Raw genomic sequence first — 13,749 nt, forward strand, 5'->3', positions numbered from 1 at the left:
GATTGCCGTGTTTCATTCCTGCACCAATTTAATTTTCCTGGGAAATTATACAGTGTGTTGTATAAATAAAGGTGAGTTCTAAAGGGGGAAGAGCTCACAGAAATATGCCGGACAAGTTACTCATTTTCTGGCTCTCAGATGATGTTGATGAATGCTGTTTGTTAGGATCTCTGATCTCCTTTCTGTTCATAAGATCTACATTTTTGTTTTTGACTGGAATGTAGCAGTAGTTGTATATAACTTGGCATAAAGTCAGCAAAATTTTTCGATAAGATGAAGAGTCTAATTTTACTGACCTGAGTTTAGAAGTTCCTCTCACTTCTAAATTTTTCTAGCTTTAGATTTGGTCATAACTTTTTTTTTTTGGTGTAGAATTTTTTTTCCTGAAAGCATTAGTTAAGTTCCTTGTTTTGGTGTTTAAACTTCATTACGAAAACAGTATTGTAGTTGTGAATGAGTTTACTTTCACAGTGAGAACACTTGTCACCTGTGTTCCTTAGAGAAAAAGACTTCTGAAGGATTCCTTATGTTAAGACTACTAAGTTACCCTAAAATCAGTCAAATAAAAGATTGCTTTTTCCCTTTGTTAAAGTTTACATAAAATACATAAAAGCTTTTTTTTAGTATTATAATTAGATTCTTTTGGGAAGCATTTAAGAATTTTAAACAGCTGTGATTAACAAGTGTTAATGTTTCTTGGCCATGTTTGATGGCTTGCAAGTTCACTTTATTTAATGATGTCTGGATTGTATTTTTAGGCTGAAACAAGAAAAAGCAGTTTTTGTTTGGTTAGAACAGTACATTTATGACTGCATCTGTTATATCCATTATTTTTTCCTGCAACATGCTCTGTCACCTCAGCTGTGTGGATACACAGTGCACATACTTTTGCACGTGCAGGTACAGGAGTTTGGGACTCATCTTCTGCTGGGGTTTGTGTGAGGAGAGCAGGAGAGTTCCAGCTCTAGATTCCTGGTCTAGATGGCATGTGTGAGCTACCTCAGGTAGCTGAGGCTGTTTTGAGCTGGGATCTGTCAGATACCTATATATGGAAAACCTGTGGAAGCTGTAGGAAAACAGAATCCCATTTAGCACGTGTTGCATCTTTTATTTGACTTTTTTTCTAATGAAAATCAGTAGTATTCTAGATGCTTTCTAACATCTAGAATGTTTCCCAAGTTGATGAATGAAACAGGAATAGCAGACTATTTGCATACTGTAGTTTCTATTAATGTGATTTTCACATTTTTCAGTACTTTTTTTTGGTGCAGTGCTGTTCTTTTTATTGCTATACTATTTTCTCTTCCCTTCTCGACCTTTCTGTCAACTTCCTTGATATTTACATTGATTTTTTTTTTTCTATTAAAAAAAAACCCCCCACAAAACAACAAACGAAGAAAACACAACCCCAAAACAGAGAACAAACTAGCTCTCCCCAAACGTTGTTCTGCTAATTTTGTAGTGAATTGCCACAGTTCTGTGGTGTTTGTTTAACCACGAGGTGTTTACTGTAGTGCAAGCTAGGGTGTAATTACTATTACAAATTGTCCTGTAGAGAATATTTCTCAGTTAAGATACCAGTATCTGGTATACCCCCTAACCAGGGACTTCTTGAAACACAACACAGGTCGTCATGTTCCTACAAATCAATAGCAATAACTTGAGAGAGTCTTCCTTGACAGCGCTGAAGTACTGAGGATGATTTTCTTCACATCAGCTTCCAGCTTGGTGTTTGAGGTGAACTCAATCTGAATTTCTCCTATCCATTAATCAGCAAGCTTCGGTGTGGTCCTTGGTCTGTTTGATATTGCTAGAAAGCCAAGTTTCTCTGTTAAGTGCTTTTGATACTTGTGTCTGAACAACCATTGTTGTCATTGTTTTCCTGTCAACTTTTTCCATGTGTACAAAAAGAAAGCTGCTGGCCAGAGCAGGAGGTTGCGCTCTCTCTCTCTCTCTCTGCATTCTTCAGCTTAGAAATAAAACTTTTGCTTCTCAGATGGTGATTCTGAAAAGTTAATGTGAAAAGATAGCAAGAAGATGGTTTTAAAAACAGATATTGTGTGCACAGTTACTATCCCATTCTATTATAAGCTTAACTTCAGTAAAACCAAGCATGTTTTTTAAAAAGACAAGTGACGCCTTATATTCTGGAATACCATCCCATTCTGTCTTGAGTTGGGAGAGCTAATTTTCAAAATTGTCTAATTGAGATAGACTCTAAATGCCAGAGTTACAAGTTAAAACTTTTCAGGCTGTGTTAGTGTGTATAAAATGTAATAGCCCTAAATCATTTGGAAGTAAGTTTTTCTCTATCTTGTTTTTAATTTATTTTGTCTTAATGAATAAGTTATCTCCAACTGAAGTAGGTATATAGCTGCTTTTATGAAAGTCAATATGCTACGCTTTTGTTGAGTCTGTGGTCAGCCAGGCTGCAGTAACACAAACATTGAGAGTGTGGGAATCTTACTGGGATGGTAATTTCAAAGCTTCTTTGTGAGCTTTTTGCAGGCAATCAGAGACAAGTAGAACAAACCAAAGAGGCCCTGTCTTTGAAATATAATTGAGTTTGATGTACTGCTTACTCAGTTTGCTTTGCCTTTGACTCTGCGGAATTTTTTAAAATGAAGACATCTGGCTGTGTGATGAAGTGGGAAAATGGTCATATTTGAGCTTAGCCATTTAATATTAGATAAAGTTATAGCAATTTCTTATGAGGTACTTAAGAAGGTGTTTTAAAGATAATAAAACAGAGCTCAGTCTAATGCCCATATGTGAATGGCTGTACCGTGTGCAATTCATTTAACTAATTTTTGGTCATGATGGTGGATCCACCACTAAAGGCCAGACATAATGCTGGTTACTGTGTAATCCTTGTTAAACAAGCATGCTTCACATGGCAATGGAAATCATTTCTGGATTTTTACTTCCTCCACAGGTGACAGTACAGTTGTATCTTGCACAATGCAGTTTTTATTTGCCCATTAGTGATGCAGTAAGGAACCACAGTTTCTGCAGATCTGAGTCCTTCTGATGATGAATGATTCTGCATAACCTCAGGAACAATTTTTTAGAGTGAAGTGTTTTGATCTAGCAGTAATGTAAAAATGCAAAACTGCTCTTTTTAGACTATAAGATGTTTTCCATCTTAATATTTACACAAAGTTCCCAGTATATTTACCGGAAGTCCTGACCTTAAAGTCAGGCAGAATAAGTCTTTGGACTCCTTGAGCTTAATTTTTCTGTGGGAAAAGGGTTTCTGTAGAGTGAGTGTGGTTTGTGGTTGAGTGGTCATTAAATAGTCCTAGAAAGCAGACCACCAGATCTGGTAAATGGGTTTGGTGTGAGATGAGGTCTCATATGAAGATTGGTGTTTTATTCCCACTTTATTTCCAAAACCAATATGGAAAACATTTCAATTTGATGATCCACCTTGCTTTTGTAACCCGTATTATACAGGATGCTTTTCTGTCTGCAGTGTTTCAGAGTTCATATATTTTGACCATGTTTATTATAAATTACAAGTTGCTGTGCAAATGAATTTAGTGTTATACGTTAGTCATCTCTTTGAATCTCTTATGGAGAGAAAATAGACAACATTTTAGTTGCTCTGTAATTTTTATAGGATTCCCTCTTTCACATTCTCCTTGCACTTAAAATAGCTGTGGGCTTTGATTTTGGAGCTAAGGTTATACTTCTGTTCATTTGGTGTTTGGACTACTAGTGCCCAAATAATTAACTGCATTAAAATTACTGAAATAGCATGTCATGCGCTCCCCAAACCTATTGCCTGCTGACAGGTTAAGAAGCCTCTACAGTAGAATTGGACTTCAATTGCAGAGGCTTTGGTGCTGCAATGTTTTTGCAAAGCAGTTCTGCAGTCCTCAGCTGGGAGTCTTTGTCAGTGTGCTACCCAGGTTGGTGTGAGAAAAACTCCTGCCTGTTCCCTAGATCATTCCAATATGTGCCTTCTCTTCTGTAAAGTTTGATGGCTTTCATTGCTCCATGGGATGGCATTGAAAACTCATTTTCTTGGGGGTGCATTGTAGAACTTCATGGTTAGTTTGTGGTGCTGGAGTGATGCACTCTTTTCTGCTTGCCCAAGTCCTTTGCTCTTTCTTTCCAAACCAATTTGAGATTTTTATACATCATTCTCAAGGGTTGTCATAAACAGGTGTCTTATGTATGCAGCAAGTCTAAAATAATGTATTTTAAGTCTTTAATAGTAACTAATGAGATTATTATAATTAAGAATAGAGGTAAGGCTCTAAATTATTCTAAACACAGTACGTTCTTTGTTCAGTCTATTTTGACTCTGTATCAACAGGATTTCATTTTTGCATTTTGCTGCTGACAGGCTTTAAGTGCCTGGTGTTCAGGCCTGTGGGCATCCTGAGCAGGGACAAGGCTGAAATGCGATACAGTTGCTACTGGTTGCTGATGGTACCTGGATTTCCATTCTGTGGTGTTGAGGCTGGAAAGGACCAGGTGCAAGTATTTTCCCTGATCTTGTCTCCACAGAAAAATGGTTCAGATAGATTACATATTGGGGGACAGGTGTTGAGAAGGGACCATCAGAATCATCAAGTCCAACTCCTGGCCCTGTGCAGGACACCCCTAAGATCATACCATGTGCCTGAGAGCATTGTCCAAATGCTTCTGGAACTGTCAGGCTGGTGCTGTAACCACTGCCCTGGGGAGCCTGTTCCAGTGCCCAAGTACCCTCTTGGGGGAAAAACTTTTTTGATCTTGAATCTAAACTTCCCCTGACTCAGCCTCATTCTGCTTCCTCAAATCCTGTTCATGGTGAAGAGATCAGTGCCTGCCCCTCCTCTTCCCATCTGAGGATGTTGTAGACGGTGACGAGGTTTCACCTCAGTCTCTCTTTCTCTCTGGTTGAACAGACCAAGTGATCTCAGCCACTCCTGGTGTGGCTTACCCTCCAGACCCTTCACCCTCTTCGTGGCCTTCCCTTGGACACTCTCTAACAGCTTAATGTTTTTTTCATATTGTGTTGCCCAGAACTGCCTCCAGCGCTCGAGGTGAGGCCACCCAGTACAGAGCAGGGTGGGACAGTCCCCTCCCTTGCCTGGCTGGCGATGCTGTGCCTGATGCCCCCCAGGATAGGGTTGGCTCTCCTGGCTGCCAGGGCACTGATGACTCATGTTCAGCTTGCCGTGAAATAAATCTTTAGAACCCTTGGATTCTTGGTGTGTTTGGAAGGCATCCATCCATCCTTACATTAAACCTGTGTTTCTCCAAATTAATTTGTCCTTTCCCCTCTGAAGTCCTGTTTTGGATGTGGTGGCCAGCAATCTGTCGTGGTTATAGCTGCCTGGGAAGGGTTGTCTCAGAAAAGGTGGTAAATGCAGTAGTGTAGATGGCTTTCACCAAGTTCATGGTGACAGAAGTCTGTAGGCTGAGGATAGTGTTAATCTGATCTGACCATTTAATATTTACTTTGTCCCTTTCTCTCTCTCATTGCTGCCTGTGCATCCTTAACCTTTTCCTTTATCTGGTAGCATGGCCTAGAAGCAAATCACTAATCATGCTCATTGGAGTATGAGGTCTACTGCTTTTTGATTAATCTCTCTCCATGCGTCCTGTGACTCTGCAGTTTAAAACATAGCTCCAAAAGATCTATGGAATTGGAGGAGTGGAGCTTACTCTGTACCAGTGATGTGCAGAGACAATGCATTTTATGTGTATTTGGAAGCTCTTCTCAATTTGAGGCGGAGAAAATGCTCTTGTTACTGATATTTAGATCACTTTATATAATACATCTCGGCTTTTATCCCCTGAGAAATTGTGTCAGTAATTGAAAGAGCCGTTGTCTCATTTCAGTTATCTAAACAATCTCGGTCTTCATTCTTATTATTATTGGAAGAGCCCAGCAGCAAAAGTCTGATTAGTAATTTCCTAATGCTACTGGGAAAAAATATTTCTAGAATAATTTTCTGTACTGAGTCAATGATGTAGGTCAAGATTGGTGTGAAAACAGATTAGGAAATGTCTAAAGAAATTTATCACTTTTTTTTTTTGTCACAGTAACATTATGGATATAATTTTTTTTTTAAGTACAATGAAACATAAAATGAAAATTCTGGAAGTGAAGTTCTGATAGCTGAGTGATACCTTTGCCTTAGTAATGGATAAATATGGAATCCTTTATTTTTGGAGTTAAGATAAAGTTTTCACATTTTCAGCCCTTGAAAGAATGTAACTGTTATGAAAGAAATAAAGCATGTTATATTTTATAGGCTCATAATAGCTTTCTAATGATTTCAAGTGCCTTATTTCTTTCATTACAAACACTTAAAATTTTATCAGTAGTTTTGGAAAGGAAATTCAATATACTTCTAGGTGTGAAGGCTTTGTCCCTGTTAGAAATCATCTTTGTAATCTGTTGTATGGAATGCACATCAAGACCAAGAAAATAAATATTCAGATGAGGAAATAATTAACTCCTGAGTTTACAACACCTGCATACAGACCTATCATATTGGATAAACTGCTTCTAATTTCACTGATTTCTTTGGTTCAGTGCATTTTAATTAAGATTTTGACTGCTGTCTCAATAAACCCTTTCTGCTTCAAAGAATCGATAAGCTATCCACACTTGATCTGGGCTACTGTAGAGATCCTGAATATCATGTGTGGGCAGTACATTTCTTCAGTCAATTATTTTTGAAAATTTCTTGCTCTGGCTTTCATGTTGAACATTGTGAAACACAGCAGCTGGTTCTTCAGCAGTGTTGCTGGTGGTGTTACTCAAAGCACTGTGTTCTTTTGGTTCGTTCATGGGTCATTCTGAAGAAGGGAAGTTGCTTGGGTTGTGAGGGAGCTTCATTTTAATTTGAGACAATTGTCCAAGAGCCACAAAATCTTGTTATTCCCTATGATATCTCAGTAGACTTTATTCTGAGTTCAGACTCTTCCCCTATGAAACCGCATGTATTGAGCTCGCTCTTCAGTCATCTGTTTTATTTCAGGTTTGTTCATAAATAATCTAATACAGTTGAAAGCTTGGAGGATTGGTTCCAAGCTGCGTAGCTACCTTTCTGTTTAAATACTCTTTTGCTAATGGTTGTGTGCCTTATTAATGCTCATGGATTACATTATGGGGCGTAGAAGATAATGTAATAGTGTGTTCCATGAGTATGTTTAATAAAAAACAGATTAGAATTAAGACTGTATTGCGAGTCACTGATGTATCAGCTCTGTGCTTAATATCTTATCTAAATCCCTGTCCATAGCTTTTAATACAGGTTGCATATTTTAGTGAAGTTGAGCATAACAGTTCTGAACCACTCAGAAGAGTAACAAATACAGAACATAGGAAGTTTTTTTATAATTGAAAAATATATATATAAATATATATATAAAAACATATTCTGATGGATATGTGCTCCATCAGTGCTTGTTTTTCTCTGTATGTCAAATTGGTTCCTTCTAGTAACAAGTTACAGATGTGTAATGAGGAGATTTCTGATGGGTGTGGAGAATATTTGATAAGAATACAAAGACAAAACCAAAGAAAAGCTCACCCTAGAGCTTAAAACAAGATCAAAATTGTGGGCTGTTAATACATTCTGGTAGCTGTGTCAATGTATAGGTAATTTTATTGTCCTGTTCTTGTGGGGCACCAAGGGATTTTGTTTCTCTGCTCCTGTTTCCATGGCAATTAGAATTAGATTAGTTTTAGGTTCACAGTGGATAAATGAGAGCAACTAAGCTATAATGTAGTGTTTGTGAGTCAGGAACACGCTGCATCTTTTTATAAAATAGCCCAAAACTGTGTTTAAATCATTGTGGTTTTCTGGTCACTGTTGACTTGCTTGTATTTAAGCGTCCAGATCTTTCGTTTGTGGTTGCAGTCTGGTGGCACTTGTGCTCTTTGTGTTCATAGTGATGTAGTCTTTAAATGACAGAGCAGTCCCTGGATTCTAGGGATAGCTGCATGTTGAACAGTCAGTTTGCATATTTGCTAATAAATATTTATATTAACTATTTTTAAAACTCTTTAGCCCATGACTGATTTTTACAGAGATTTTCATCCTTCCTGTTTCCCAGAAATTGGAATGGAGAGTAATATTACTGGTGGACTATTCCACTCCCTCTTCAGCTAATTCCCATGCAGCACAGTTCTTTTTCCTATAGTGTGTATTTAACTTTACCAGCATTTTGCACTAATGGATTGCAGATGCTGCAGAGTGTTATTATAAGAAGATTTTGTGCTCTGGTAGTAATGTGTCATGCTTTAATAGTTTCTGTGTATGTGATAGTTTTGACATTGCTCACACAGTATTTAATGCTTGCATTTTGTTAAATAGTTATGTGCCTTTTACAAGGACTATGGTAGATTTCACAGAAGCATCATCCTTGAAGATATTTCAGCAGTTGATTGAGACTCTGTGAGGTACACCTAGACCTAAAGACTGTTTGGGGGTATTATTTGTTGAAGTATGATTGAGCTTTACCATTTCAGGAGCATTTGAGTTGACAAAATTAATCCTTGCAGTAGTCTGTGCTCCTGTAGCCCAGAGAGGGGAACTTTGGGAAGTGTCAGTGGCTTCAGGCCCTTGTGCAGGGACACAGCTGCTGTTGCGCTTTGCTCACAGAAAGTGCTGATGATACTGGTGCTGTGGGTGCTGGGATTTCCCTTTGGCAGGCCAGTTACTGCCCTGGTCTCTCCACTCAGCTGCCTTGAGCATCTGCCTGCTCGTGCTGTGCCTGTTCTGCCTGGCCCGCCTTGGTGGGTGTTTGTCTGATGTGTTGTTACAAACAGGTTCTTTAGTTTCTAGATTATCTAGCTACGTTCACAACACATGTTTTTGGAAACATGTAAACAGATATCTGTAGACACATAAATTTAGTTCTTAGAAGAGGCCTGAGAAGGAATTTCTGCAATTACTGTGAAGAACTTGTATGCTTATTTTCATGTAATTGAATCCATTGATTAGAGAATTTCTCTTGTATTTACAAGCTGAAAAAGTGACTAACCCATAAATTGGTGGAAAAGGACCAAATGACTTGATGTATGTTGTATCAGGCTGAGCAAGGAAGCAGGAATAAGAATAGAGAATAAAACTTGGAGTTTTCCATAACTCGTGCTCTATGTTAGACTGGAAAACGATTGCTAGATCCCAAGTGGAACTAAGGAAAAAAAAAAAGATAATTTGTTTTCTTAAGCCAGTTAATACATAGACATCAGTAATTTTACATTTCTATAGTTTTTTGTACCTTGATAGTGGTTCACTATACTTAATGTGGTTTTAATTAATATTTATATAAACATAGGGTTTATGTAGTTCAGGAAAGGAGTTTAAAGGAACCACACTACAGAATGTATCACGTAGAAGAGCCATTTTGTAATTGGAGACTCAGAAGGCAGATGATTTAAGATACATCAAGAGACTGCATCATCTGATCTGCCCCATATTCAAAGTCAGAGCCCTCTAAATTTCTAGGGATTCACCAGACTGTGGAGGGAAAATGCTGGAAAAGACACCATCAAGGGCTAATCCTTTGTTTGCAGTCCCTGTGCTGGAAAGTAGTTTTACCTTCTGGTTTTGTCCTGCCTCAGTATGTGCCTGTTAAAGTAAATGCATCTTTGTCATGCATGAACACCACTTGCATTAATGATAATGGAGTTTTCATATGCCTGTTGAGCTACTGCATTTCTAATGCTGCAGAAGTCAGCACTGATGTACTCCGCTGATGCACAGAGGAAAAAACATTGTCATAATGAGCAGGTACATATATGTACATATATCTGGGGGAATTCTCCTTAAGGAATATGGCAAACCTAATTTTTGAATGGTTTTAGTTGCTTTCATTAATTTCGATTATTGTGTGACAGGGAGGTTCACTACAATTCAGAAGATAGAAGCTGGATCCAAGGTAGTAGATAAACATACTCTGCAGGTTCTGAAATCAAAACACATTGCCAAGGTTAAGGGATTGTTAAAATTGTCAAACTCTATTTTACTTTTTATTTAAGAAAGAAAGAACCTGTGCATAGAATTCATGTGATGTAGTGATTTTTGAAAAGCATGAGAAGCCATATAGATTGCAATATCGAGCTGTTGAATATTCCGAGTGATTATTGTAAGATCTTTTGGGCCTTTAAATTAATTACATACTAATTTCAAATAATTGCTACTTCTGTATATAAACAAAGTGGAGTTTCTACTCACTGTATTCAATGTTAGTATTGTATTTATAAGAGGTATAAGCTGAAGAGAAAACAAAACCTTAAGACTGGGGGCTTTTTTTGGTTGTTGGTTGGTTGGGTTTTGAGGTTTTTGTGGGGTTTTGTTCGGGTTTGTGGAGATTTGGTTGGTTGGTTTTGTTATTAAATTCCTGGTTGTCTTCAATATCAAGATAAAATCTTTAGTTTTCTGTTTTGATAGTAATTTGGTGTATTCTAACGAAATGTCAGTATGTGATGTCCTCTGTGTGCTTTTTTCCTCGTTATATAGCTGTGCACACTGTGGGTTAATGTGAGGTGCTTGGCGCTGGAAATAGCTGCATCTCAGCAAAATAAGTTTTTTGGGTAACCAGTGACTGACACAGGGGACTAATGGGGGTTGGAAAATTACATGACGGCATTGTTGAGGTGACCTCTTATAATGACAGTATTAAAGACACAGGTGGAACACTGAGTTCTTGTGTCTATTATCAGCGTAAATTTATCAAGTGGCCTGGCTGTGCTTGACCTTTTGCGTGGTGAGCCAGTACAGTGAGTTCCACAAAGCTCTCCTTTTCCAAACCAAAACACATGTACCTCTTTCATCTTACAAGGCCTCTGTAAAGGTCAAACACAGCTGTAGTTCAGCTGAACAAAAAGGATCAGCTCCCTTCTTGCATCCTGTGCAATGCCACAAATAAGACAAGAGGGGTAGAGATTTAATTAATGGAAGGGAGGTCACACAGTAAATGAAAGTAAAGATTTGCTACTCATAGGTAGTGCCCTACAGTAGTATCTTGACTCTGACCATATGACTTGGTGACTGAGAAATACTGACTTATGTACGAATATTTTATGTATCAATATGTGCTCTGGTTTGGAATGCAATTTCTTACTTTTCCTAAAGGGTTTTCTTTAATAACTTCACAATTTCAGCCAGCCCATTTATTTGACTGAGAGCATGTTGCTGTCTAGCCTGCAAGATAGACTAGCTAACCTTGTCATTTTACCTTCTGAGTGCAGTTTCACATTACAGGACTATCAGCCCAGAGCCAAGTTATCATACAATAATAATAAGCTAACATAGCTGTGTGAGCACATTTAATTAACTGCAAGGATGGAATTCTCAGCTTTTCCTTCACTTGGCCAACATCCAGAAGTATGTAGCTCCTATGCTGTAGGAAATGCTGTAGAATACAAACTATGCACATTTGCATGTAGGCATTATCTGGACAGACTTTGATATCCATATCTTGGTCTTGGTTCATTTTTATTGTGCTTTTATCTCTCAGCTGTTGCATTTCTACTTCACTTAGAAACTAACACTGAGGTTTTACTAAAAAACCTCATTTGAGGGGTCTTTTTTTAATGGCATAGCTGCTAAAGAAAATACCGAAAGGTGCATTTTCCACATGTTGTCTTTCTGAATAATGTTTTCAACAGCTGCTGCAGCTGTGGATATTGTCAGATAGTGAAATATGCCTGAAACATGCTCACAGTATGAGTATTCACAGACTAGACTTTGTGAAGGCTTAAACTGGGCACTCCACAGTGCAGCTGCTCCAGGTAACTAACAGCTTTTCCTCTCACATTCGCACCAAGCATCACTAGACTGGATTGTTTCCAGCCTGGTTCCCAGTACAGTGTGCATTGCTTCTGCAGTGGCTAGATACAGTTGAATTTTTATTTATTATGATCTATTATTTTTACACCTAAAAGATTGTTAGGAAAGCAGGATGGAATGGGAATGGTGACTAGCTAAGTATAGAAGTTATTGCTCCACAAACTCTTTGTACAAGCCGAGAGGAAAAATGACACTGTGGACTCATGAAATAATGAGTCTTTTCTCTGCATTTTATTTGTATTCTACTTTACTATTTTTGTAATTAAATGTTCTAATGAAAATGTTCCTCCCCACTTTTTTTCTCCCATGCCAGGGTCAATATCCCTTACCCTATTGCTGCAGTTTCCCTGTCTGTTTTTAACTATATGTAAAGCTTATGGTGTCTCAGCTCTAACTTGCATGTTATTTTAAAATACTTAAGATCAGCTTAGGTGTATAAAGGTCTGAATCCTGCTTGTTTTTGGTTTGTCGTATCAGAAGTAATGTATCTGTATGCTAAATACAAGTTGAAATGAATGTGTGGGTCCTCTCTCAAACATAAACAAAAAACCCTTTTGCGAATCTGGATACCCTGGATAATTTTGTGATTGTCTTGTCATTAGTCCCCTTTTTTAAGCTAATTTTCAATTGTGCTAAGAGACCACAAGAAAATTTGCCCTAAACATTTATTCTCCTTTCGTGTTGATAACATTCAGGACTGGGAAAGAAGAAATGTTTTAAGACTTACTGTGATCTGATCGGAACTGAGTGAATCTGGCAGCTGGATTGAACTTTGTTTAAAAACAGCTTAGTTCTTAGTTATTTTTATTTTTTTATTGAGAATAAAAGGAAAGCATTATATTTTTAGCATTTGGTTTCCAATATTCTGAAAATATGCATCATGACTCTGTATTAACTTCATCTTATTACCTACTATGTTTTTAATGACACTGGTATAACCTCATGCCTCTTTAGTAACTCTGCTCTGTTGCAGGTGCTGTTGTCAGGATTGATCGGTGTTGTTTCATGGAAGAGGCCCCTGTCCCTTGTGGTGAGTATCTCCCAGAGCTTTTGTCTTTATAGAGAAGCCTCATAATCTGTGGGGATCATTTGCAGTGCTGTTACGCATCCGGATATTTAGAAACACTTAGTACCAAAAGTGAAGGGCCTTTGAAGTTGTATAGTATAAACTACCTGGGTGAAAATAGTATTTTTCTTCTGTCTCACAAACAGATTATTGGTCTGCTTGTACCTTTGCATTTAACTTTATTTGCCTAAAAATGCACTGTGGAGCAATCTTTTTAACCAGTTATCTGGATGGAAAAAATCCCATTCCAAAGTAGTAGCTGTTAGTCTTTGTCTGCAGAATGATTTTCAGCTATGTTAGTATTTCTGTTGTGAGATTCATGTAGTTTCTTGATAATGAACAGTAATCCATTCCTTGTGTGTGCCTGCTATTAGAGTTTCAGTTAACCTACTAATGTAAAGCAATATTAGATGGAAATCAATCCTATTAAAAACACATGATGATTGTGTCAATAAGGATGTGTTAGCAGGTAAACATTGCCTTTGAAAAAGTGTACATGTGTAACAGAGTAACATGAAACATTTGTAACATAGTACTGAAGATAGTCCCTGGAATAAAGAATATAATGGACAGTATGCGATGAAAAGTCTTGTACTAATAAGAATTAGCTTAATTAGAACTTCAGGTGTATTTCAGTATTCTGAACTGAAACAGTAGTATTAGAGCTTACATCATCAGAATAAACAATATTCACGCATCAGAAATGTTATCCAGGCCTGTTGAGACTTGGCTTCTTTGATTCCTGAACACTCACTTGCATGCTGTAAATTGAGCTGGGCTTTCTAATATCGATTAATTCAGTGAAATGTAAATAGGCAGTCATGGTCAATGTAATTCAAGGAAATAAAAGGGAAGAAACAGTAATGGCAA

The 13,749-nt window shown here is 37.7% G+C and overlaps 1 protein-coding gene across 2 annotated transcripts in view; it reads left to right on the plus strand.

The window, feature by feature from the left end:
* The window catches only part of FAM189A1 (family with sequence similarity 189 member A1), a 107,978-nt gene that overhangs the window by 22,911 nt on the left and 71,318 nt on the right, over positions 1 to 13,749 (plus strand). For both annotated transcript variants that reach the window (XM_048318304.1, XM_048318306.1), the window contains exon 2: positions 12,787 to 12,843. In XM_048318304.1, coding sequence (XP_048174261.1) covers positions 12,787 to 12,843 — 57 coding nt within the window. The remainder of the gene's footprint in view (positions 1 to 12,786; positions 12,844 to 13,749) is intronic.

Source organism: Corvus hawaiiensis, chromosome 13 (assembly GCF_020740725.1).
Source record: "Corvus hawaiiensis isolate bCorHaw1 chromosome 13, bCorHaw1.pri.cur, whole genome shotgun sequence".
Lineage (NCBI taxonomy): Eukaryota > Metazoa > Chordata > Aves > Passeriformes > Corvidae > Corvus > Corvus hawaiiensis.